The 24,155-nt window shown below is 52.0% G+C and overlaps 1 protein-coding gene across 1 annotated transcript; it reads right to left on the reverse strand.

Annotated features, from left to right (window-relative positions):
• Positions 1-2,171: 2,171 nt before the first annotated feature.
• On the reverse strand, positions 2,172-23,821 carry Mideas (mitotic deacetylase associated SANT domain protein). The gene is made up of 12 exons (XM_059279618.1): positions 22,220-23,821; positions 20,892-21,197; positions 13,724-14,069; positions 11,882-11,948; positions 11,266-11,408; positions 10,997-11,100; positions 10,269-10,344; positions 9,551-9,639; positions 7,630-7,779; positions 6,272-6,490; positions 4,722-4,918; positions 2,172-4,434 (listed from the first exon to the last, which is right to left on the reverse strand). The coding sequence occupies exons 1-12, from the start codon at positions 23,693-23,695 to the stop codon at positions 4,263-4,265; spliced, it is 3,345 nt and encodes a 1,114-aa protein (XP_059135601.1). The 5' UTR covers positions 23,696-23,821; the 3' UTR covers positions 2,172-4,262.
• Between the last annotated feature and the right edge of the window lie 334 nt (positions 23,822-24,155).

Here is a 24,155-nt window from a genome sequence, read left to right on the forward strand (position 1 = left end):
CTCCCCAGTGTCGCCGTGGCAACCGTGTCCATGACGACGCGAGATGCGCGGACTCCAGAGGATCTGGCGGTTGCTATGGTACCGAGGGGTTTGAGGAGTCTATTCTGTGATGGCGCATTTCTTTTTATCCCCTGTATCTCCCAGATTCTTTCTTAACAATATTGCTAAGCATCTTTTTTTTTTTTAAATCTAATTTTGCTGTGGTTTTAAATTGGCCTTATTGATATGCATCCACCGTGACGGATGTCTCATGCTGCTCATCCAGTCTACGCATTCACTCTATGCTGCCTATGAACACACTCAAGCACTCTGACTTCTGTGTACCACCTGATCACACTGGGCAGCTGCTCTGTTTCTCCCCATGGAAGCAGAAGAGAATGCCATCTATAGGTTCCTGTGAGAGACTGCCTACGCTTTCTTGTCTAAATTTTGTATATTAAAAAAAAAAAACAAACCAAAACCAAAAACCAAAACAAAACAAAAAACAAAAACAAAAAAACCTGTTATACTTCTTTGTAGCCAGGCAAACTGCAAACATTTTCATTTCTTGGCCTTATTGAGTATGTAGGATAACAAAACAATGTGGGTAAGTTCCCTTCAAACAAAACAAGGCCTGTCAATCCCAGCTGGTTAAAAAACAAAACCAAACCAAAAAACCCTATAAGAATATGGCACACGCCCGTCGGGTGGTGGCGCACGCCTTTAATCCCAGCACTCGGGAGGCAGAGGCAGGCGGATCTCTGAGTTCGAGGCCAGCCTGGTCTACAGAGTGAGATCCAGGACAGGCACCAAAGCTACACAGACAAACACTGGAAAACAAAACAAAACAAACAAACAAACAAACAAACAAAAAAAGAATATGGCATTCAACAATGAGTTTTTAAAAACCTTATTTAATAAAAGGTCTTAAGATACAGAACATTCAAAAGTAAATAAGTTACATAGGTACATTACAATCACATCAGCAAGATTCTCTTTAGTGTATTAATTTTTTTTATAAAAAGCACACAAAAAATAAAATCTTCAGTCTGGTCTATCACAACTGTACAGCAAAAGAGGTAATATTTATATGTATATGTATGTACACTATTTAATATGTAACAGTCTTTGGGAAGAGTGCCACAGGCAGCAAACACGAAAGGCAGTGTCTGATCATTTTGTTTCAAAATAAAAGGAATACGCTTATTTTATGCTATTCAACTATTTGTACAATAATTACAGACTGTCAAGGCTGTTCCTGTGCTCCGTCCTCTCCAACAAGGCCTTCAACTTAAGAGACGATTGAGGAAAAGTTCTAACAGCTGCAATTGGTTTTTTTTTTTTTTTTTTTTTTTGAGGCAACCAACACAGTCAAATGTGGGTTAGACACAACTGTTTTATAAAAATATGCATACTTCCCGTAAAAACCTAAGGAGTTAGGCTTTGCCAGTCTAGTAATAAATAACAACCCAGAAAAGTGAGCCCCCATTTTAAAAAAAAAAAAAAAAAACAACAACAAAAAACATTTAAACAGCTGAGGCTTGAATATGTGTTGTATATTCCTCCTTCATCTTCATCATCTGGTACAGGAGAAGAAAGAGGTTAGGTCACTGAGGCAGTTAAATATAGGCAATCCTTTAGCCATCAGCAGCACAGGGACTCTGTGCCAGGGCTGGAGGTGGGGTGGCGGGAGGGCAGGTATGTACCTTAGCCGTGAGGGGACTGCTGAAGGCGCGGAGGACAGCGGTAACGGCACTGTCTCCTTAGATGGGTAAGAGACCTCAGAAATGGTCCAGAACACTATTGTCAGTCCCATGCCCTTCTCGGAATGCAGGCGGAGGCTGCGAGGCAGGTTAAGGTGAGATGGTATGGGGAGGCTAATGTAAAGCTGAAGTTGTTACTTATTCTTAAAGCAGAAAGCTCTGAGGAGGAAGAAAAGGACAACGAAAACGAACCAAGCCCAGTGTGTTCATAGGAGAAAGCACCAGTAAGGATATGCCTGCGCCAGCCTCTGTGGCTACCTGCCACAAGGGCATCTGCCCTGGAAACAGCGCGGTGCTCACACTGCATCCTGGAGCATGGGCTCTTCTCATGAGATCGCTACTGAAAGGCAGCATCTCGATTTTTTTTTTTTTTCCTGGCTATATTCATCTGGTCTCTGTGAATTGAGAAAAGTAGAATCGCTTTTTTTTTTTAAAGTAGGATTTCCAAGGACTAGGTGGTTACCACTGAGCAGAAGAGTCTCACGTGGCTGAAGATGTCTGATATCACATGTCCAAGGGGCCTGAGCCAAATATGGTTTCAATAGAAAAAAACCTCGGGAACCGTAAGCAGCACTTTGGGGCTAAGCTATGAAGGCACTCATTATGCACGTGATTTAGAAGGAAGTCTACATTTGTTGCTCTCTTGCTTCCAGAGGGTACCAGATTTTTGCAACCTCGAGACTCTGAGTTTGTAGACGCCTCTGAAAGAGACTAACTGGGAAGCTGAAGGTTTAGGTAACCGCCCAGCTATCTAGGGGGACATTTTCGTTACTTCCAAAGGCAGCTCTCATAGGCCCGTACTAACGCATAAATGAATGTAAAAAATACCCAATAGTGAACAGTTTAAAACAAAACTCCATGTCTCTTTCCAGTTTCCAACAGGGCTGTAGGCTATTCCCTACAGAACAGTGAACGAGTCCTTTTCAGTTCTTTGCTAACATGTTGACCACTCAGACACACATCCACTTAGACTTTCTTCTGCACAACTCAAGTTGACTAATGATGTCAGAAAAACCACTTAGGCCCCCTATGGAACTGGCAAGCCCAGGGGCCTCCAGAACATTCCGGCCCTTGAGTAATTTCATGCCAAATATGGTTTCTTCCAGCCAGAATCCAGGCTGATAAACAGAACTAGAATTCTGGCGGCCTGCCAACTCCCTCAAGCGTTTTGAAAGTACACAGAGGGCAGGCCCAAGAACTGCCTTTGATGTCACCCACATCTGCTGGTTTCCTGTGACTGTGACAACACTCCCCACCTTCCCAGCCCGTTCAGTACTACCACCGTCCCTACTGGCAAGAGCCACAAGGTAAGGGACCCTAGGGCCTTGGGATTGGGGGTGGGGGTGGGGATGCCAAGAAGGTGCCTTATTTTGGGATTAAATGCACTTGGACCTCTGGAAAGCAAGAGGCCCCTGGTCCCTGAGGATGTTAAAAATTAAATATTAAGAATAAATAAATAGTTCCCAAATGACACGAGTCAAGGAATGAAGAGGCTCCTGTCTAGTCTAGTTAGGAGACATCCCCCTCCCAGGGAAGGATCCAGAAATCTTCAGCATGCAGGATGGGGGTGGGTGGGGGTGGGGGGGCTAGGCTGTGAATATCAACACTGAGTGGGGGTGCAGTGGGGTTAGGCCGCAGCTACCGAGGACAGGACAAGCAAGCCGGGAGCCGGCACCGAAGAGCAGGCCAGGCCTTTCCAGGACCTGCCTGAGGCTCCCTCAGCGGCCTCCAGGACCCAAAGGTACAAAATGGTAGGCAGCAGGTAGAGTCATCAGGCTTCTCGGAAGATCCCTGGGGCCTGGCTCTGCATCTTCCGGCCTCTGTACAGTCCCCTTGCCCGCAGCAGGCTGAGAGCGGGGGGGGCGTGAAGAGCGGGGGGGGCCCTTCCTCAAATGTTTGAGAAGACTTTTCCAGCCCCAGACGGGCTGTTAACAAGCAGCAACGAGGTTGAAACTGTCCTCCGAGATACTCCCAGAGAGGCGGTGACCTCAAGCCAGGTCACTGGCGCGGCTCCAGCCCGGACGCAGCTGTACAGGGACAACCCAGGTGTTAAGGCCACCATTCTCTAAGGAGTCCCTCTGTTTGGGGTCTTGGGACAAGGTCTGCACAGCCTTCCAGGTCCTCTGGGGAAGGAGAAATCATCTGCCATGGGGGTGAGCTTGTGCTTGGCTTGCCACGCGGCTTACTAGGGACCGGGGACGGAGGAGGCAGGAGATGCGCAAAGCCTGGCAACAGCGGGAATCAGAGAGCAGCGCCAGAGCCCTTCCCCCTTGCAAGGGGCCCCGGCCTCTCAAAGGCTCCAGGCCAGCGGCTCAACTCCTGACGGGACCAGATCCTGGGAGGACTGGATCCCGCGAGCCCTTAACACTGTCCTCGGCCTTCCTCAACACAAGCAAGCGCCTGTTTATTTTTCATCATCGGATTGGTTTGGCAAAGTCCACGGGACCCTCTCCCGGCTCCCTCCGGAGGTTCCCGGCTGCAGGGTGCAGGGGGAGCCCAGGGAGAGGGTCCAGCGGGCTCTCAGCCCTTCTCGCCCTCGCCGCTCTCTTCCCTCAGCGCCTGCTGGTGCGCGGCGGCGGCGGCGGCGGCGGCGGCGGCCTCCTTCTCCTTCAGCCTCAGGGCCGCGGCCTTCTTCTCCTGCTCGGCGTGACTCTTCATGTGGGCGCTGCGGCTCTTCACCTTGTAAAACACCCTGCAGCGAGCGGGAGGGCCTCGGGTGAGAGGGAGCCACCCCGGGTTGGGGTGTGGCACCCTCCCCTCAATGCGCGCACACACACACACACACACACACACACACACACACACACACCACTTCAACCCATTCCTGCCCCGTGATGTCATTCCCACCCACCGAGCCAATCAAAACACAGATCCATAGTGCCCATTCCCAGCAGCACCTACACCCCAGCTTGCGTCCAGGTCCCTGCCCCAGCACTCTACTAGGTCCCCGTGGAGACACACAAGGCCGGGACATCTTACCTGCCGCATTTTTTACAAGGGAAAGTGTTCTCCTGGTTTTGGGTTTTATTAAAAGCCTCGGGTTTTTTCTTCTTCTCCGTGAAAGGCAGTGCCCTGCGTGACTTCCCGGGTCCTTCTCTCGGCTTCTCGGAGGTCTGAGCACCTGCAGGCCCCGGGGCGTTGGGTTCGTGGCTCCGGAGAATGAGGACGTCATTGGCCTGGAGACAACCGACAGAGGGGGGGGTGTGTTTTAGAGGCAAGCGTAGATTCAGAATCCTGGCCTCTCAGCGAACAGGGAGGGGGCCCTAAGCACTCCTACAGTCCTGCCAAATGGTCACCTAGTATGTGACAGGGCCCCCCGGCTGCCTCCAGGAGGCCACTGCAGCTTGGGCTTGGCTCTGGCTCTATCACCGAGTGGCTGGCACAGGAATTCCGTGCCACACCTCGGCAGCTACAGGCCTGAATACTTCTGGCTCTGTGTTCATGTTTTCTGACATCTCGCCAAATCATGCATGTCTCCATGCCAGAAAGAAATGTGTTCCCGTGACAGGCCGGGTCCTCAGAGGAGCCCCGTCTCCAGAAAGCTCCCAGTGCAATGGAAGGGACAGATGTGATGGCCACTTGCTGAGGAAGTGCTGGTAGGGAGGAACAGAAGGAAAGAGAAGGTGTCGAGACCCATGGAGTGTACCCCCCAAGGAGGTTACTGCTCTGGCCCCAGGCCAGGAACCCCAGACAGCCATCGGAAGTGATGAATGTGCCTTTGAGTCACCCTCAAAGTGTTCACAAAGACAGCAGAACCAGACGGCAGGGCCACCGCACGGCTTCCCCGACAGGAGAGCAGCCGCGGAGAGGAAGCAAGCAGCTGTGTTTGGCCGACAGGTGCTCTGCGGGCCTAAGTGGAGACATGCATTCCATCTCTCCCACTTCCGGGGAGAGCGCTCCTGACGGGAGCCACGGTGAGATGCCTGCATCGCCTGTGAAGGGGACCGAGACTTGGAGTGTGGCCTTCAGGCCAGGCAAATGGCATCTCTGGACCCGATTCCCGCATCTGCTGAGTGGGAGTTAGCACGGCGTGTGGTTATTACGGGGACTTAGCGAGATAATGGACACGAAACACTCAGCGGGGAACACAGAGGGCCATTATTGGTATTCTCATCGTCTCGGCTCCATTTCAGACATTCTTGTCAAGCGCATGCTCGAGGGTGAACCGTGACTGAGCTACAGCTTATGAATGCTTCCCCGACGCTGCACTCATCTACTGGGTTTTCACAAGGCCTTTTTCCTCGGAATATCAGACACACACACACACACACACACACACACACACACACACTCTGTATATAAATTGCAGACAAGCTTCAACCTCAGTTCCCTTACCTGTACAACGAGATTCGTAACAGCCCTTACCACACAGGGCTGAGGCCCAAATGAAGACATCAAGTTCTCAGTCCACTTCCTGAGCTATACCCGCAGGAACCACTGTGGTCTTGCTCTGTACCCCCCACACACACCCCAGGCCTAGCTCCGCCTTCCCGGCCTGTGCTGGGAGAGTGGAGGTCGAGGTCACTTACCGCCTCGTTGGCCTGTAGTGTCTGCGTAGCCTTGACGGCAGCGGCCCTCCGGCTGCGCTCGCGGCCCTCTTCCTGCTCTCCCTTCTCCTGGGTTTCTGGCTCCTCCTCCTCCTCCTCCCCCTCCTTCCTGGGCTCTTTCACTTCTCTCTTGGGCTCCAGTCTCTCTTCACTTGGGGACTCTCTTCTGGGAGGAGGCACCCTGGGGACCTTCTGAGAAGTCTACCAGGGGACAAAAATGAACTCGGTCATTCCAGAGTGCAGACTCTGAATCCAGCCATGGCCCCGGAGCACCTGCTGGGCTGGCCCTGCCACCCTATCTTGGCCCAGGGTAGCCTCTTGTACTGGGACTCTGTCCTAAGTCACAGCCCTCCCATGGCCAGTTGGCCCAGAAACAGGGTAGACTTGACCCTGGGTGCCCTCTGGGTGAGACAGAGCCAGGGCTAGGGAGGGAGCATGCCAGGACCCACGAACCACCTGGTCTCCTGGATAGATGCCCAGAATCTTCTGGACACCCTTTGGGCAGAGTGACCTCAGGGTATGCCAGGCAGGAGCTCTGAGCTCCAGTTTAAACAATCTGTGACATTAACTATCTGGATCTCTACTTCCCATTTACAATATGGGGGCCGAACTACTCCCTAGTCTCAAAGTAGCGTGGCACCAAGTATGGACTTGTAACTTAGAGACAGTATCGGGGGATCCATGGCACAGAATGAAATCACAGCATCTTTCAAGGACGAGGTCGGGGCTGGTGCTAATGTGCCTCTTGTGCTTCCCCAGACCTGGTGAGCTGTGTCTCAGAGTCCTGGCAGGCAATTACAGCATGTAGCTGGCTTAGTAACAGTGGTTTTCATGTGGGCTTATTTTTCCCAGTACCTTCTATTTATAGGAAACAATACTGGTGATCTATTTATGACTGTAATATAAAGCTTCCCTTTTGAGAAATAAAAATGAGTTGACCCCCCCCACACACACACACCCAAAAAATGAATAATAAAAGTAGTATGGGACATGACAGAATTAGTACTAGCGGCATGTGGTAAGGCCGGAGAGAGCAGATTCCATAAAGGTGCTGTAAGAAGGGCTAGAACTCAGAAGCGGCGTGAGCGGTCTGCTCTGAGGAGGCAGAACCCGACTCTCCACGGTTCTGCATCAGCACCATCAGCATGATCCCAGCAGGTGATATGGGAGAACTCAGGGGTTCAGGGCCTGGGCTGCCAGCTCCTGAGGGCTGTCAGGGGCCCTGTTCTCCTCTGTCCACCCTCTATAAACTCCAGGAGAGTCTGGCCTCAAGCTTCCAGCTAGGTACTGGTCCCAGGTGCTACCGAGTATGAGGCGGTGGAGGCTGGGAAAGGACTCACCTTAACGTCCACCTCAACCTCTTCCTGGGCCGACTTCTCATCATTTGTATCCACGTCGCCGAAGGTAAGCGTCCCATTGCGGCCAATTTTCACCTGTTTCTTGTAGGTGTAGTAGAACTCCACACACTGGGCCACAGTCTTGGTCTGGATCTGCAGTAAAGCCAAAACTGAGGTCAGAGGGAGCTGGTGTGACTCACCTTCCTCATCTCCACATGCTCCCTTTAGTCTTAGGCAAAAAACTAAACCCCAAACCCCACTTCTCCATGCCTGCTCCGTAACAACCCCTGACCAGTGTAATTAAAGGAGGCTTCTGCACCGTCTCAGTGAGTAACCCCTACAGGCCAATAGCAGGATTTCCAGGGAGATATTAGTGCTGTGCCAGGAGAGGCTGCGCTGGGCCAGCAGGGGCTCGGGAGCCTTGGCGGGGTCAGCATCGGCACCCTGCGGTATGACTGAGCTTTCTTATCCCTCATAAATTTCTCAGAAGTTCACACAGTTCCTCCTGGAGTCCCCAGGTAAAAAGGGGCTCACCACCCTAATTTCTGCTTTTTCACGTATAAACTGTAAGGGAAGTGATGCTTGAACCACAGTAGACATAGTGATCATCTTCACAGGCCTCTCAATATGCCGTTTAAATTGCTTGCCAATGCTTAGGGCAGTTTTATTTGAAAATAACCCCCCTGCTTCTGTACTAGGGATTGAACATAGGGCCTTAGACGTGCTAGGCAAATGCTGTACCATTAAATAAGTACTCCCACCCCACCCCACCTCCTTTTTTTGAATTTTGAGAGAGGGTCTCACTAAGGCAAGTAAACTGGCCTTGAACTCACTCCAGTAGCCCACGCTGGCTTTGAACTCACAATCCTCCTGCCATACCCTCCCAAACAGCTGTAATTACAGGCCTAGACCTAGAGGCCCAGCTGTAGCTGACTTTTAATGATTAGCTGACACAGAGGGAGGATGAAGAGATAGATGTGTTTCATGGGTGCGTGTTTAGAAGCAGACAGAGAAAGAAAAGGAAACGAGACAATGATAAAACTGGTAAATCTCAGCAGGGCATTTTTTTTTTTCCCTTGGTTTTTCGAGACAGGGTTTCTCTGTGTTGTTTTGGTGCCTGTCCTGGATCTGACCAGGCTGACCTCGAACTCACAGAGATCTGCCTGGCACTGCCTCCCGAGTGCTGGGATTAAAGGTGTGCGCCACCACCATCCGGCTAGCAGGGCATTTTTAATGGGCGTTTGTGGGAATTACTCTTCTCTGCTCCATTTAGTGAATTTCAAACTAAACTAGAGAAGTATCCAGGCATCTTTCCACAGCCAAAGCCGGCCCCAACACAGCAGTGAAAACCTCCTCCATCCATCTGGGGACTGGTTTCACTCCTCTCTAGGGAGCAGTGCCAAGTAAGGAAGAGAAACGTCATGTCGGGGAAGACTCAGGGAAAGCCCAGAGAGGAAGCAGAAGGTTCTCTCGGCCTTGCTACTAACTGCCAGCAAAAAGCTGTGTGTCCTAAGGCGAGTCGCTCACCTTCCTAATTTCTGTTTTTTCGTGTGTGAAGAGTAAGGGGTATGACTCTAGAATCCCCAGATCATCTCATGGTCCTCTCAGATTCTGACATCTGCCCTCCTCATTTCATAGATCTATTCGACCACTGGGTTTGCTTTGAGCAATACGTTCCCACACATTTTCTCTGACACTCCCCTCCTTGATCCCTAGATTCAGTCACATCTAGGCTTAAAAGTCCTCTCCCGGGAGCTCAGAGGTCAGCAGAGGACCCTCTGTCAGGCAAGCTGTGGTTTACAGAGCCATCTCCAAAGCTCCTTAATGGCGATGATGGGGCCGGAACTCGGGCACACTAGGCAAGCACCTTGCCGTCTGGCCACTTGGCGAGTGACCACAGGACCCCTCGCTCGCCCCTGCTCACCAGCTTCTGCACCAGGAAGAAATCCTTCTTATAGATGGCGATGCCCTTGTTGAACAGCTTCTTCTCAGCCATCTTCCACTGGTCAGAGCCTGAAGAGCAGAGACGGTACCAGGTTGTGAGTCGGGCAGGAACATAAGCATCTATCTACACTGTGAGCATGACTCTGACCCACTGAAAGTGTGAGGCTGTCCACATCCGCGTTGGTCATTCACTACCCGCTTCGTGAAGCCTCCCCACCTTGCTTGTCAAAGGGAATGAACACTAGAACCTGTCTTTCCAGGTCCAAAACGGACTAGATGCTACAAGGCGGGAAGAACCTTTCGGGGCTCTGCCTGGTACAGACAAATGTGGACCTCACAGAGGCTTGACATCAGTAACTACTGGGCTTACACGACAGCATCCATGTCCCACTTCCAGCATCTAGACCAAGACAAGCACACCTGAAATCAGCTGATTGCTCTCCTCCCTAGGTTTCCGACCTCTGTACCCGTGACGTGGGCTTTTTTTGGCTTGGATTGCCTACCCACTTCATGCTTCCCTTCTAAGGGCACGGGGAGCCCCACACTTGGCCTTGACATTAGTTTTCCTGCTGACTTTTGGCTGACTCTTCCTGTCCCCATCCCCCATTCAGGGCTGTGACTCAGCACTGAGCAGGGCTCCACGGATGCTGGAGACCCCCTGAGACTCTGGACCACATGACCACCCCAGTCAGGCCCACCTGTGTAGTGATACGTGGCCAGCGGGTGGTTGTGGGGCCGCACGGGCTTCTTCAGGAGCAGCTTATTCAGCGTTTCCTGGAGGGGAGGAAAGGGCTGTCAGGACGCTGTGACCGTCGTGGTGAAGGACGAGGTACCCTGGGCCCGGGCAACATGCAGGCCTCTGCTAGGTAGAGCAAGCACTTACTCCTGCCTTAACCGCTGTGAGACAGGACATGTGGGAGCGTGGTAAAATCAAGGCAGTGGGGCTGCTGAGGATCCAGGCCACGAGACCACTGCAGGAATGCTCAACCACCAAATCAAGTACGGACAGAGAATGCCCCTCGGTGACAATTCAGAGAGCAGGGGAAACTACTGACCTAGGATCAGGGATTAGATTCAACAGTAGGACCTTGTATACCCAGCTAGGGTTTGAGACTAAAGTTCCCTGAGGCCAAACCCCAATAACCTCCTCCTTGGTCAGAGCCCCTGGTAGCTACCTCAAATCACCATGCCAAGTCACCCTAGCACTCAGAAGGCCAAGGCGAGGTAGAGAGTCATGATTGTGAGGGGAAAAGAGAAAGAAATGTAACGCCCCCCCCAATATATGCAAAAGAGCAAAAATAAATTGATTAAAAATTTATACCACCAGGCATGGTCCTGGTAGCAGTCAGGGAGGGACCAGTAACTGCTTTCCTAAGAGACAACCCCCACCCCCCCACCTCCCAGCAAATTAACGAGGCTTTCTTACCAGGATGTCCCCCCTCGACTCATGCAGATAGTGCAAGGCCAGTTCCTGGTTGGTGCCAGCACCAGGGAAAATGCTTGAACAGGCAGCTGTCAGCAGGTCATCCACTGGATCCACCGGAAGCGTTGGGAGGACAAGAGAGAATCGTGTTCAGTGTTGGACCTTGCGGGCCCCAGCCTGCCCTCCTGCCCACCAGCCTGCCCTCCTGCCCACCAGCCTGCCCTCCTGCCCACCAGCCTGCCATGCCCTGCTCACTGGAGCTCTCTCCTCACCTTGCCTCTGCTTCTCCCAGTTGCTCTCAAGATGCTCCCAGGGCTGCCACACCAAGTCAGCCTTGTGGGGGTCTGCAGCTGCCAGGGCACGGTCTCTCATCATGGGGATTTCTGCTTGGAACCGGGTACCAACATTGATCCGTCTGCAGGGGCAGAAAGGCAAGGGGTGAGGCCCTGCCCTTGGGGGGACAGGGAACCCGACTTTCTCCCTAGGATGTGAAGGAACCGTGCAGCTGGCAGGTGCTGAGTGCAGCAGGGCCACAGCTGCATGCAGGGAATCTGGTAGCTGGTATATTCAGACAGGCCCAGAGGCCAAGGAATGGAAACGCTACTCCACATGTGACAGAGAAGGAGAGTCTCTTGGACCCCCACCCCGGACCCCACCCAGCTCTCCCTAGTGACAAATTCAAGCCACCCTGGTCCTTCCCTTTCCTCTCCCTGCAGCGTCCACACAAAAGCTGGCAGAAGACAGCAGAGCCCGGGACAGACTACAGAAGCCCAGAGAGACTACTTGTCTCTGTGCAGGCCCCTCCTCTTGCTCCCAAAGCTAATCTGCACTGCAGTGGGTCCACCTGGCCACCCACACGCCATGGGCCTGGGGCAGGGCTGCACTTACGGTTCGATGCTCACGGGGGTGGCCTCCCCCATCACAGACAGGACGGGCGGGGTGACTTCGGAGCTATCTATGGGCAAAGAACATATTGATAAATGGCCCCTTCCTCCCTGCAGGAAAACACTCCCGTCCTAGGCGGCTGTCCTGGATGCCTAAGAGTCACCGCGGTGACTCACTGAGTGCACTTGGAACTCGGATGCCCTCTGGCCATGCAGTGCAACTCAGGCGCCTCAGTTTTCACAGCTGCAAAAGGGAGCTACTCGACCCAAGCTTCTGGGCCGGGCGGTGGTGGCGCACGCCTTTAATCCCAGCACTCGGGAGGCGGAGCCAGGCGGATCTCTGTGAGTTCGAGGCCAGCCTGGTCTACAGAGCGAGATCCAGGACAGGCACCAAAACTACACAGAGAAAGCCTGCCTCAGGAAAACAAAACAAAAACAAAAAACAAGCTTCTGTATAGAACTACGTTTTACTTTGGTTTTATTCTAGCAAAGAGGCTGAAAATGGAGGCGCACCAGAGAGATGGTCAAGGGGGTCTCTTCTATAATTATCTTCTCATTTCCTCTCCCTTTTTTTTTTGCCTCACTCTCATTCAAGTTAATCTGAAGGCCGGACTAGATCAAGGCACTCCCTTACTCAAAACAAAACAACACACAAAACCTCTGCTGTTGTCTCTCTGCAGCGTGAGATAACCCCTGAAACCCTCAGCTGTTCAAGGCAGTTCCCCATGTGTCTGTACCCCCCACGGCCCAGACTCGACTCCAGAGGCCTACTAACCTCATGGCCCTCGATGGCTCCCTCCGCTCGGCCCGCTCCACGCCTGCGGGGCCCCGCCTGCCTCTCCCACTCTGAAGCTCAAGCTTAGCTCTGGCTCCACCATTTCCCAGATTCTTCCTTATCTAATCAGGCTCCCCAGGCTAGAAGCTTGGTGTCAGCCCCATTCACCGGGTCCGGGTCCCCCACTGCTACAGGAACCTCTGCTTTTCGGTCTCCCAGGCTTTCCTGGTAATTCCCTAATGATCCTGCGCCGCACTTTCTTTAGACTAGGTAACGGTGTCCCATGCATTCCTGGAGCCTGCACAGGCTCCGTGCAAGGTTTTACACCCAATGCTCAGTAAACACTTGTTGGGCAGACTGACATCTTCTTGGCTGACAGGCTGCTCTCTTCAGTGATTTCCAGCACAAACCGAGCCAGGGAGAGAAACCTCCCTGGGAAGCAAAGCCTATGCCTGCCAGCACAGGGCAACTTCCATCCACAGACACCAGGAGGCACCAGAGAACCACACCATGGGTGAGAGCTCTGGGGTCAGAGGTTAACTGGGTGAAGAATGCGCCCGTGTGATTCCACGGCAAGTGATCCGGTGATCCCGTTTTCCAAGGGAAAAGAACCCCTTTGTGAAATGGACATTTTTAGGCCTCACAACACCCAGGCCTGCTCTCGACCAAAATGACTGCTCAGCAGGCCAAGGAGACCAGGTCAGTCACCTCATACAAACAACCACAACCCAGGGAGGTAGCTATTCGGTTGAACCGGAGGAAACTGCTGTTTGTGGATCTAATGGCTGAGTATCAGTAATTCCACCATCAGCCAAGTACGATGACTCTAACCCCTGCCGAATAATGAAGGAACTGAGTGAGGTCTGGGCAGTTGGACTTGCCCAAGGGATGTGATAGGGAACAGTGGATCCAGGATCAGAATCCAAGCAGGAGGACCACGCCTTACCAGCCCCCAGGGGGAGACAGCAGAGTTCCTCACAGCCTCCAGCCCCACTACAACCGCCCATAGACTGAACTGCGTCCCTCCGTCTACCCCCCCCCACCACCTCCACAGCCCCCGGGGTCACTCACTAGAACGGAGCAGGGTACGGTGGGCACTCTTTGGCGTGATAGGAGGAGGGGCCGGGATGCTGCTGGTTGATATGATGGCATTGAAGTAGAGGCCGGAGCCTTCCCGAACGGGGCTGAGAATGGGGGGCGGTGTGTAGGGGGGCAGCTCGAAGCTCCTCTCAGAGGGGTGGTCGGCTAGGCGGACGGGAGAACGCAGGTGGCTCTGGTAGGGGGTGATGTTGGAGTAGACGGGAGGGGCGATGAAGGTGCCCGCCTTGGTGGGGATGATGAGAGGCTCCGGCCGTGGCCGCTGCTTTGGTTTCCGCAGGGAAGGCTCTCCCTCCAACTTGACATTCAGCTCCTCAGCCTGGAGACGGAAATGGAGCAGAGAGGCTCAGCCTCCTGGGCGTCCCCAGAAACCTGGAGCCCTGACTGGAGCCTGCCGGTGTCGTCTCTGACACGACCTGCCCGCTGTACCCACCAAGGCGGCCTGAAAGATGGGACGGCCCAAAAGCCCAGCCTACTGTCTCCTCCGGGCAGATTCAGGCTAGCAACCTGCACCTAAGGGCCTGCCTGAGTGTTCAGGTCTCGGGAACCACCTGTCTTACATTTTCTTTTTTAAAAAAAAAAAAAAAAAAAGGAAAAGAAGAAAGGGAAGGAAGGAAGGAATCCTGTCAAAACCTAGAAATTATTCTTCGTTCTAAACTTGGGTTCCAGGCCATGGCTCCCAATCAAGGCTATGATGTGTGCAATAGGGGAAGAGTTCAGTTGGGAAGGGCCCAGACCTCCACTGCTCGGACAGGATCCATCACCTTGGCTGGCTATTTTAAAACGATGCATTTCCCGTGCGCATCTCCACCTTTTCATAAAAAAAAAAGACTGAATTTGTTTTTACTTAAGTGTACACATATGTCTGTGTGAGTGTCGGCCACATGCGTGTGGGTACCCAAGGAGTTCAGGAGAGGAGGAGGAGCCCCTGGCGCTGGAGGTGCCTCAGAACACCACACTCGTGTCTGTGGAAGAGCAGCCAGCACTGTTAACCACTAAGCCATCCTTCCAACCTCCATCTTCACGTTGCATATGGAAACAATAGGAAACACCTCCCAGATCTGGCAGCCACGAAGATTAAGTAAGCTAGTATGTGGGAATGAATAAGCCTATCTGTTTTGGTGGTAATGGAGACCGAATCCGGGGCCTTGTGTATGCGAGGCAGGCTCTCTCCACGGAGCACAAGCTCCAACCCCACCGTCTTTGTCCCTCTAATTTGACATTCAGCTCCTCAGCCCGAAGAGGGATGGATGAACAGGGATGGCTCAGCCTCCTGGACAGTAACATGAGCTCGTATATGGAAATCAATACTCTGTGGTTGTAGTAACAGCTCTGTTATAACTACTTAGAGTCCAGGTTCTGCGTGCAATAGAAGCCTGCACTGTGGGCCAGAGCCCGGGCTGGGAATGAGCCCACGGAATGGAATGGGAGTCTCTGCTCCCGTCAGAGGCTAGCCCACCCATGTTGTCAGAGGTTCGTCAACATGGCATGCCTTCTGGGCTTCTATCAGAATAGAAAGCAGGGCTGTCAAGAAACAGCTTAACTGTCGTCTCAAAAGGGAAGCACAGAGCTGTCGGGAGTGAGCAGCTCCTGAGGCATTTCTGGGCTCACAGTAAACCAAGTCAGTCATGTTGACTGGGGGAGCAACAGGCGGAGTCTCCCCGTTTCAAGGATCCAGCCAAGGGGGAATCTCTGCTTCTGAGGCCCTGGCATAACCCTTCCTCCTTCCTGTGTGCCCTCATGTCCCTTTTACTAGTTAGGATGAACTGAGAACATTCATTCCTCCGCCTTTAGGGGAACAGTCTGAGTTCAGAGGGGGGAAAAAAAAACTTGCAGTGAGCCATGCCGGTTGGTTTTGCCAACTCGACACAAACCAAAAGCATCTAGGAAGAGTGACTCTGAGTTGAGGAACTGCCTCCATTAGACGGCCTGAACACAGTGTGTGGGCCATCTGCCAGTTAATGTGTGAGGGCCCAGCCCACTGTGGGCAATCCACCCCTGGGCAAGGGGGCCTGGGTTCTTTAAGAATGCAGGCTGAGCAAGTCAGGGGGAGCAAGCCAGTCAGCAGCACTCCTCCGTGGCCTCTGCATCAGCTCCAGATTCCAGCCTTGAGTTCCTCCTATCCTGACTTCCCTTCATGTCGGGCTGTAAACTGTGAGATGAAATACTCTTTCCTCCTCAAGTTGCTTTTGCTCTTGGTGTTTATCACAGCGACAGAAGACTAACTAGAACAGGAGCTAAACACCACCCCGGTGTGCTAGGCAATCCCTCCTCCCATACAAAACCAGCTCCAGCTATTTGTAGGTGAGAGATTTAAACTGTTTTGAATATTTTTACTTTTGTTTTGTTTTGCTTTTTGGTTTTTCAAGACAGGGTTTCTCTGTGTAGTTTTGATGCCTGTCCTGGATCTCGCTCTGTAGACCAGGCTGGCCTCGAACTCACAGAGATCCGCCTGGCTCTGCCTCCCAACTGCTGGGATTAAAGGTGTGCGCCACTGCTGCCCAGCGAATATTTTTACTTTTAAGGTGTGATAATGCTACAGAGACTATTTTAAAAAGAAAAAGAAAGGAAGAAGGGAGACAGGGAAGGAAGAAAGGAAGGAGGGACCGAAGGAAGGCAGGCAGGCAGGCAAACAGACTATATGTATGTATTCAGATGCAACCCAAAAATATTTGTGGATGAAATGATACAATGTGTGAAAGGTGCCTCAAAATAATTCAGGGTCATAAAAGTACAGTTGAAATAAGACTGGCTGTATTTTGATAGAACTGTGAAAACTGGATAACGATAAACATTCATTCACTAGACCCTTCTCTGTTTTTATGCATGACTGGAAATGTCAATAATACAATGAAACATACAGAATAAACAAACAACAAAATACAAACACAGAATGAGACCCCAGAAAGTGGACAACCTTGGGCTAACTAACTATCCCACAGTATCACACAGTAATCTTGGAGCCCTCTGGTGTAGCAGAAACCCTCACAGGCAGACTCAGAAGATGGAATCCAGGGTCAGCTCTGCCACTGCCCGGTTGTATGACCTTAGGTCAGTGCTCAGGTTTGCAGAGCTCCGCAGGCTCCTTCCTACCCACTCTCAAGACAAGCTGCCAAGCCTCCACTTCAGCCTCGAACACAAACAGATGGTGGGGTTGGAACCTGGGACCTGTACGTGTTAGGCAAGTGTTCCACCATTGGGCTGTCACCAGTGCGAAGGTTGAACAGCATCCGCACCCCAAGCCTGCACTCATGTGGGGGGTTAAGCCTCAGCGCCTGATCTCATCATATTAAGGAGGTGGACACTGGAAATCCAGATGGTATTTAGAGGCAGGGAGGCGATTGATTAGGTTTAGATAAGGTCATTACAGCGGGGCCACCATTGTTGAATCCTGGGTGGCCTCAAGAATACAGACAGGGACCAGAGACATACACAGACACATGTGTTTCCTATCTTTTTCTCTGTGAGGCTCTGCAATTACCTTGAAACTCTGCCTGCAAGATGATTATCACCAGGAAAGGCCCCTGGACTTTGTACCTCCAGAACAAGCCGAAATAAAACTCTTCATCATGTTAGCCCTGCCTCGGGTGGTTGGTCATAGTGATGAAAAGCAGGCAAATACAGTCTCTGGACTTCTCTGGATCTGTTTCCTCACATATGAAATGGAGGTGCTGACTAGGTAGTTACTCAGGCTCCTTCCTACCCTCTCTCAAGACAAGCTGCCAGGCCTTAACTTCCAGCCTCGAACACAAACTTCCCCCTAACCACACACAGAACAAGACCTCAGAGAGCCTTAGCTTGAATTAATTACCTCACAATAATATTGAAGGCCCTGACTCTTTTTCCTATTATGGAGAACACGCACGCAGGCTAGCTCTCCAAACAAATAAACGGGAAAAAGAACTGAATAGAAAAGCCATTCCCAAAGACACCGGAAGAAACAGCTTGACAAAGAATTGAAGGCCCAAGACCTGGGTGGGCATGGGGTCATGTGAACACAGCATCTGAGCTGCCTTATGCCTGCAGGTGAACCCTGTTACTGCAAGAAGCAACTGGGAGAGGCTAAGGACTAAGAGTTTTAACAACTTCAAGAGCTACCAGAATAAAAAACTGTGGCTCAGAATCAAGGTGAGTGGCAAATAGGCTTGTCCTCACAGGGAATAAAGCTTACATCACTTCATCTGTTTCTGATTAAGTAAAAGTGATTCAGGAACTCCAGGACCCTTTGCTACCCACCAGGATTCATGATAAATGCCCTTTGGAAAAAGAGAATTGATGGAACCTAGACATACAGACACACACACACACACACACACACACACACACACACACACACACACCCATGCACATTGCACATACTGGCCTTTCAGGTAAATTTTAACAATTGGCCATGAAGCCATGTCTTCAGATCTGGCAAATAAAATAGCATATAAAGATAAATTCTTGAGCTGGGCGGTGGTGGTGCACGCCTTTAATCCCAGCACTCAGGAGGCAAAGGCAGGCGGATCTCTGTGAGTTCAAGGCCAGCCTGGGCTACAGAGAAGAGTTCCAGGACAGCCAGGGCTGCAAAGAGAAACCCTGTCTCAAAAAAACAAAAACAAAAACAGAACGAACAAAAAGATGAATTCTTCTAGAAAGTGGAAAGGTGTTTAGAAGCCTTTAAAATGATGTGTAAGGTGGGGAGATGTCAATTGAGCAATCCTGAAGGAAAAAAGATTTCATAGAAAAAAATAAGTATAGGAGGGCTGATATAGGGGGATGGCTCAGCGAGGACACTCACACATGAGGACTTAAGTTTGGGTCCCCAGAACCCACATAAAAAAAGCCAGATGTGCTGGGCAGCCATGGCGCACGCCTTTAATCCCAGCACTTGGGAGAGGCAGGTGGATCTCTGTGAATTCAAGGCCAGCCTGGTCTACAGAATGAGTTCCAGGACAGGCTCCAAAGCTACACAGAGAAACAAAAAACAAAAACAAAAAAAGCCAGATGTGGTGGCAAACATCTGTAATCCCAAGGGTTAGAAGGTGGAGACCAGGGGGTCCCTGGGGCCTGCTAGCCAGCCAGTCCAGCTGAAGCATCAAGCTCCAGGTTCAGTAAGAGACCCCATCTCAAAAACTAAGGTGAAAAGTAACTGAGACATCCAGACATCCCTCTGGCCATCATAGGTGCACATACACAAGCATGCCCGTCTGTACACACGTGCACACATTAACACACAAGTGCTGGGCTGTTGACCCATTTCCAAGACATCTAGTGCTAAGATAATAGAAAAATAAAACCAGGATTAGGGGTCTGGAGAGATGGCTCAGCAGTTAAGAGAACTGATTGCTCTTCCAGAGGACCCAGATTCAATTCCCAGCACCCACACGGTGGCTTCCAATTAACTGGAACTCCAGTCCCAAGGGGCCTGACACCTCTTCTGGCTTCCATAGGTACCAGGCCCATACGTGGACATGCATGCAGGCAAAACATCCATTCACATAAAAATAAATAAAAGTAAACAAATAAATAAATGAAGAAAAGCAGCAGAGAAATCTTAGGAGTAGCTTTGTGCTGGGGGCTGGTACACAGGGCTCCTGAACTTGCTTGTATTGCACAGTCCCAACCTTGCTCTGTCACGCTGCAGAAATCCAGGTAAGAAGCCTACTAAAGTAACCATTAAAAGAGAAATAATTAAGTCTATAACTAATATGTTGTTAACAAAAGGGAGATGGGAATGACAATCCCAGTCAGCTTAAAGGGGAGTCGGGGGAGAGTGGGGGGATCATAGCAGAGACAGATGACGTAAGCAGAGAGGTAACAGCAGGTGATGGAGTTCAACCCAGGTATATCAGTAATTACATTAAGTAGAGACTCTTATCAGTGGAGTCTAGAAAAGCAGAACTCCATGCAGACAGGAGAGTGGCTGTTGCCAAGGGCTGGAGCTGGAGTGAGGACTGGAAGATGATCAAAGAAACATAATTCAGTAAAAACGGGAGGTCTGAATCCAGGAGGCCGATTGTACAACATGATAGCTTTCATTACTAACTGTATTCATTTATTTCTCTCAGAAATATTGCTAAGAGACCAGATCTTAAATGTTCTTACCACAAAATAGTAAGGATGTTAGGTAATGACTAGCTAATTAGCTTGGTTTAGCAGGTCTACTACTTCTACTACTACTACTACTACTACTACACACACACACACACACACACACACACACACACACACACACACACACATATATAACATCACATTGACTACACATACATACACACACACAACATTATATTGATTACATACATACATACACACACAGAAGGTCATATTGTAGACCATGCACACCATTTTTATTAATACATAGAAAGATGAAAACCGTATTGATGTTCTTATTAAAAGACAAAGGTCATTAGGCTAGAAAACGGCAAACCACAATTGTATACTACTTGAAAACATTCCTGAAGGATACGGAGAAGATGAAGTGGAAGGGTAAAGATACACTCTGCCAACACTCATCAAAGGAATGCTAAACACCGAAAGATGCCGAAGATGAAAAGGAACCTTCCCACACCCTCATCCAGGTCTAAACGTGCACACACCCAGAACATCCCAGCAAAACCTACAAAACCAATGGCAGAAGCAAAAGACAAAATACAAGCGCAGTCTTCGTGGGAGATTCCAAGGTGCTCAGCTCAGAACGGAACAGAACAAGCAAACCCTTCTACACCTCAGTAGCTAGCTCAGGGCCTTCACTAGGGGCCATCAAAATTTCCTGATTCTCCCCAATGAGCACAATTTCAAGTATGAAACTGTCTCATACCCTCTATGTACCTTAGCACAAGTTTGATTTGGAAAATAAAAACAGTATCCCCCTGACAACTGGAAAGATCGATTCATGGTTAGGAGCACTGGCTGCTCTTCCAGAGGACCAGGGTTCCATTCCCAGGACCCACATGGTGGCTCCTGCTGTCCCTAACTACAGTTCCAGGGGATCTGACGCTGTCTTCTGAACTCCAAGGGCATCACATGCATGTGGTAAACAGACATAAAATAAAGAAAATAGTATCTCCTTGGGTTCCTTGAAGCATCTACTGCTTCCCTTGGAGTCTCTGTAGCTAGCAGCTCCAGCACTGGAGGGTTTTGGTGAACAGCCTCATACCTGAGCTGGAGCATCCGTCCCAGGGACTCTCGCGGACCGCCTGCGGGTGACGATGACCGAGGGCTTGTGCTCTGTGGGGTAGTGTTCAAGACCCTTGCCGTCCTCATCGACACTTCCCACTTGGGCCACCTCAGCTGGACCCACCACCGTCCGCACAGGGACAGACACGGGGATGATGAGGGGCACCATCCCCCCACTCTCCTCTCGAGCTCGCTTAGCAGCTAAGGCAGGTTCAGAAAACTCCACCCCGCACTTGGCCGTTGAGGCCAGCACACTTTTCCGCTTCTCCTCAGAGCCGTTGGCATCCTGGAGAAGAGGGAGATTGGGGGAGGCAGTGAGTTCAGAAGATGAGTCCCCAGTGGCTGGTCTAGGACTCCCAGGCCCATTTTACCCAGCAACTCAAGCACCCACTCCCTGGTCTTTGACAACCCGGCTTTCCCCGGACCACCCGTCTCCTGATACACTTCAGCTCTTCTCCATCCTTCTGCCTGATTGTGCCACCCTGGCCTGAAGCAGGTGATGCCAAGTGGACCCTTCAGTCCACAAACAGCTTCAGATGTTCAGCATCTGGCGTACAGGGTGTGACTCGTAACAAAGGATCTTGCTGTGGCAAGATGAAGGGAGGTCTTTGCAGCTATTCCCTCCTGGGTATCTGACTGGAGTGAAGACCCCAAAATTCTGTCGCCTCCTGTCTATCCGTCTGGACCTAAAGGCAACAGAGGCTGCAGCTTCTAAGGAAGGGCAGAGCAGATGCTGATCAAATGTCGTCTGTCCCGACTACACGGTCCTGCGAACTCCCAGCTGACTCAGCTTCTTTACAGAAACCTGGGGCAGGTGGCCTACCCTTGCTGCTGGGTTTGATGAGAAGCTAGTTTTGAGCAAGTATAAAATAAAATTGAAACCCCAAGGTAACACGAGTGCTCGAATTCTGTTTGGTTTTCCTCACCTTTCCGCCTTTAAAAACTGAACTTGATGGCAGTGTGATTCAGAGCCAACCAAACAAATCAGTTAAATGATTTTCTGACACGCACCGTCTCTGTAACCGCCAGCACACTTTTGCATCTTAGAATCCTGGCTCTCTGCACCCCCTACTCCTAATCCTCAAGTTCCACATGAAGAAGCCAACAAGGACTTTCCTACCCACCAACCTCTGGGTATAGAAACCTCAGCGTCCCTGCAGGTATGGGTGCCTCTGGGAGGGGTTTTCTGAATGAAGAACTTTCATTTCCTTCAAATAACTGAAAAAACTGCCCTATAAGCCTGACAACATTTATTTCCCACTCCACCCCAGACCCTGCCCGATGCCAGAGGCAGCCCCGCATTCTCACCTGCAGAGAGGCCAGCTCCACCGCCTTCTGGGCCAGCGTCAGCAAATTAGCTTCCTGGGATGCCCTGCGCCTCCGTCTTGTGCTCTGGATCACCCCACCTCGTATCATCTGTCCACAGTCCCCTAGGGCCCCTGCCCTCATGACCTCCTCATTACCCATGGGGGGAGCCTCCCGCTCCCGACCGTTGGGTGCCAGTCTCTCCCCGTCAGCCAGCAGCTGTGACTCCCTTAGTTCCAATGGGAATCTCAGGTCTTCAGGATGGGGCTGCCCCAGGGAGCCCGGCAGCGGTGGCTGCTGCAGAGGCCAGTGATGAAGGAACAGATTGCCTGTGGGCTCCTGCCCAGGTTGGGCGCCAGCTCCATCGAGGGAGTTGGAAGGCAGAATCCCCTCCTTGGAGAGACGGCGGGAACGACGTGGGAAGGCCATCTGGGGCTGAGGTAGCACGGACTGCGGGGCAGAGTCCTGCAGGAGGGCCTTGCGCAGTTCTGGGTTCAGATCTGGGTTGTGAGGGAAAGGGTAGGGGGCCATGCTGTGATGTGCCAGGTGGGTCTGTCCCAGGGGCCCACCCGGTCCCAGGCCAAAGTCCTGGGGCTGCTGTGAAGGCGGCTGATGCATGGGGTAGAAGCTCTCAAAGAGCTGCATCTGGGGCAGGGCCGCTGGCTGCGGCTGCGGCTGTGGCTGCGGCTGCTTCTGAGGCGGGAAGGAGGTGCTGGCGTTAGGCGGCTGTGGACCCTGCCGGAAGACCTGCCGGTTCATCTGGTGGCCGAAGGCCAGCTGGAAGGGTTGCAGGGGCAGTGTCTGGTTGGGGGGTTTCTTGGCTGCGTGGAAAGAGTTCAGGGGTGCCTGGGGCCTCCCCACTTCCAGCTGCACCTTCTGTGGCACCATGGGTTGCACTGCGTTTCCATAGTGATCCAGCTGTGGAACCCCAGGCTTGTTCCCCTTCAGTGCCTCAGGGTGGTTATAGTAGGGAGAGACCCCCACACCTGGATGAGGGCTCCCTTTGGGTCCACTGTAGAGGGACAGGTGGTTCCATGAGGAGTGGGGTGGAGGCTGGCCAGGTTGCTGCTGCCAGCCACTGTCACTAATGCCTCCAGCTCCTCCTCCTCCTCCTCCTCCTCCTCCTCCTCCTCCTCCTCCTCCTCGCTCCAGGCCCCGCCCCGGAGCCATCACGGAGTTGGGCCACTTGACTGAGCTTACTTGGGCTTGCTGGGACAACATGGCCGCAGTGGTCCGCTCAGACCCGTACACCACGGAGTTCAGCAGAGCCAGGTTGTTGGTGGGAGGCAGCTCCACGGGCTGGGTGGTGGAGGCAACCCCGGCTGGACCTTCGTGGGCCTCGTACTGTTCCTCCTTCGCTCTGAGGGACTGTGGTGGAGCCTTCAGGGGTGGTGGCTGTTCCTTGGAAGCCGGCTCCTGGTCCCCAAAAGGGTAACGCTTGCGTTTATTCTGAGCCTTGGGCTGGGCCTGGAGGTTCATGGTGTGGCCAGCTAAGCCCCGGCAATGAGACGTCCTTCAGCAACTGCCCATCCCTCGGGAGAAGGTCCTGCTGGAAGCCTGGCCTAAGTCCCAGTCCCGTAGCCAGTGGGGGCAGAAGAGGGGGGGCAGAGGAAAACGCAGGAGCCAAGAAATGTCCGCCGGTCCTTCCTCTTCTGGAGAGGCTCTTGAGCTCAGCTACACGTCCCAATCATGCTGCTGCCCCGGATCCTGGAGCCTGCAGAGGAAAAGAAGCGGGGGGGGGGGGGGGGGGGGGGGGGGACGGACAGCCATCAGCCACAGGATCCCTGGATTATCAGCCCCAGTGTCCCGTTCCGCCCTCCCCACCCCAACCCCGGCCTCAGGTCCCAGAAGAGCACTGTACATAGGGGCACCTGCCAGGGGAGGCACCAGGATCAGTCTCCCCAGGCATACTGCCCCTCTCCTCTTGCCTACCACCTTC

This window comes from Peromyscus eremicus, chromosome 14 (genome assembly GCF_949786415.1).
Source record: "Peromyscus eremicus chromosome 14, PerEre_H2_v1, whole genome shotgun sequence".
Taxonomy (NCBI): domain Eukaryota; kingdom Metazoa; phylum Chordata; class Mammalia; order Rodentia; family Cricetidae; genus Peromyscus; species Peromyscus eremicus.

What these genes read in the sequence shown, in the direction of transcription:
- Mideas (XM_059279618.1), bottom strand. Translation starts at nt 23,695, where the DNA reads ATGAACCTCCAGGCCCAGCCCAAGGCTCAGAATAAACGCAAGCGTTAC. An exon ending in CCGTACCCTGCTCCGTTCTA is followed by an intron (nt 11,949 to 13,723) that starts GTGAGTGACCCC and finishes CTTTGCCCATAG; the next exon opens with ATAGCTCCGAAGTCACCCCG. An exon ending in GGCCACGTATCACTACACAG is followed by an intron (nt 9,640 to 10,268) that starts GTGGGCCTGACT and finishes TCTGCTCTTCAG; the next exon opens with GCTCTGACCAGTGGAAGATG.